General features: G+C 59.8%; 1 protein-coding gene across 1 annotated transcript; it reads left to right on the forward strand.

Moving 5' to 3' along the window:
* Positions 1–402: 402 nt before the first annotated feature.
* Positions 403–2141, forward strand: ETH_00036100 (dopey, N-terminal domain-containing protein, putative; the record flags this gene model as incomplete). The annotated part of the gene is made up of 4 exons (XM_013379763.1): positions 403–945; positions 1111–1218; positions 1374–1601; positions 1959–2141. Coding segments are annotated over 4 exons (1062 nt in total), but the record flags the coding sequence as incomplete, so codon positions are not given.
* Positions 2142–2442: the final 301 nt, after the last annotated feature.

Genomic DNA, 2442 nt, shown 5'->3' on the forward strand with positions numbered 1-2442 from the left:
GCGGCTGCTGTGCCGCGTAGTTTCTCTTTCTGTGTCTTCTCCTCGACAGCCACTTTCTCTTCTTTGGACTTTTGCAATTATTGCTGCTTTGGACAGAACCAAACCTGCGAAGGAACACTTGCTTGCTTCCAAAAGAGTACGCTGCTGTTGCTGCTGCTGCTGCTGTTGCTGCTGCTGCTCCTGCTGTTGGTACTGCTGCTCCTGCTGTTGGTGCTGCTGCTCCTGCTGTTGCTGCTGCAGCTGCTGGTTTTCACGCCGCGTGCGCCCGCAGCTGCGGCGCAAGGGAATGCAAATTAAGAGCTGCTGAGCATTGGAGAAGGCCCGTGTGAAGGCTAGGGTTTAGGGTTTAGGGTTTAGAGTTTAGGGTTTTGTTGCGCATGCGACTGCCAGGTGAGGCGCGAGATGCAGGAGCTGTTTCGACTTTGCTGCTTCATCGGCTCCCGCTGCTTCTCCCACAGAGTGGGAGCAGCAGCAAATCCAAATGCTTTTGATGTAACTCCGCCGCTGCCACCTGCCGTGGATTTGCTGAACCAGGCTCTGGCTGTTGCTGCTGCTCCTGCTGCCGCTGCTGCTGCGCCTGCTGCTGCTGCGGCCACGGGAGACGCCAGGGAGGACTTCGCAGCGCACAGCGCTGCAGCAGCGCAGCCGCCCACCGCACCAACAGCAGCAGCAGCAGCAGCAGCAGCCGTGGCGCCGGCTGAAGGCATTGCAAGCAGCAGCAGCAGCAGCAGCAGCAGCAACGGGGAGGCCGCGCTGCTGCAGGAGCTGCGGCGACGTCTGGTGCTGCAGCTGCAGCCACCCTCCCTGCGGGCCCCGTGCTGCATTGCAGAAGCAAATAAAGAAATTGCCAAACGGAAGCTTTTAGCTGCTGTGGCTTCTCCCACAGACCCTGAAGAAGTTGCTGCTGTTTTTGGCCTTGCTGCGCTGCTCATGCAGTGTGCAGATGTGCGTCTAGGGTTTAGAGTTTAGGGTTTAGGGTTTAGGGCTAGGGGTTGAGTTGTGGGTCCAGTTTGTGGCTTAACTTTTCACAAGTTCTCCGTAAGTTCTACGATTGAGCCCTTAGGGTTTAGGGTTTAGGGTTTAGGGTTTGGCGCGTGGGTTTGGCTGCAGCTGAAGCAGCTCAACAGAAGAAGTCCTTTGTCTGCTCTTTTTCTTCAAACCCTAACAGATGAGCTGCAGGGCAGTCTCGCCCAGGCCCTGAGCAGCGCCGCCCCGCAGGTGGGCTGATGCTGCTGCTGCTGCTGCTGCTGCTGCTGCTGCTAGTTTTGGCCTTGCGGCCCGTGCTGCTGTCGCTGCTACTGCTGCTGCTTGAGGCTCTGGGGGCCCCAGTCCAGTGTAGGCTCCGCTCTTGCTGCTGGTGCTGCTGTGCGCAGGGTTTCATCTCCCGCTATTTGCTGCTGTCGCTCTTTGAGTGGCTGCCGCTGCGGCTATTCCCAGGAGCAGCAGGGCCGCTGCGGCGGCTGCTGCTGGAGGAGCTGCAGCGGCAGCAAGTGCTGCAGAGCGACCGCAGAACCCTCAGGGCTTTGGGTGCTGCTTTGGGCGCAGCTCTGGCAACAGAAACAGCAAAGTTGGATGCCATCATGCCTCCCCCAAACGCCGGGGTCCCTAAACCCTAACCCCTAAACCCTAAACCCCAAGCCCTAAACCCTAGTTGCTGGGCCGCAGGCGGGGCGCCCGCAGCCCGCTTCTGCAAACCCTAGACCCTGAGAGCCCTTCTGAAGACACTAAGTAGCAGGCCTTCTTCTCAAACCCTAGGCCCTGCGCTCCAAACCCTAAACCCTGCGTCCTAAGCACCAAACCCTAAACCCTAAGCTGCAAACCCTAAGCCTTCCGCCTAGTATCAGCAAGTTGCGTGTGGCTCTGTTCGGGCTTTTGGCTCTGAGGGTGTGGTGCCATGGTTCAGCCTGTAGGGTTCAGCCTGTAGGGTTTAGGGTTTAGGGTTTAGGGTTTGGGCGCAGGTGTTTGTGTCTCGGGAGCGGGAAGCCTCTGGGCGAGTGGCCCACATGAAGCGACTAGCCTTTTTGCTGCTGGCAGCTCCCGAGGGTTTCTTTACTGCCCATGTGGCTTTGCTGCTGGAGAGACTCACTGAGGCGCTCAAACCCTCCTACCCTGCTGCAGTCTCCGTCGAAATCACCATTCAGGTCTGCTGCTGCTGCTGCTGCTGATGGTGCTGCTGCTCGTGGTGCTGCTAATGGTGCTGCTGCTCGTGCTGCTGCTGCTCGTGCTGCTGATGGCGCTGCTGCTGATGGTGCTGCTGCTGATAGTGCCGCTGCTGCTGATGGTGCTGCTGCAGCAGCAGGGCTGATGCTGCTGCTGTTCTTTCTATTCCTCCGGTGACGCTGGAGCTGCTGCTCTCCCTCTTGCTGCTGCTGCTCCAGCTGCTGCAGCGGCGGGGGGGGGGGGGGGGGGGGGGGGGGGGGGGGGGGGGGGGGGGGTGGTGGG

Source organism: Eimeria tenella, genomic scaffold (genome assembly GCF_000499545.2).
Source record: "Eimeria tenella Houghton genomic scaffold, Eth_scaff3919, whole genome shotgun sequence".
Lineage (NCBI taxonomy): Eukaryota > Apicomplexa > Conoidasida > Eucoccidiorida > Eimeriidae > Eimeria > Eimeria tenella.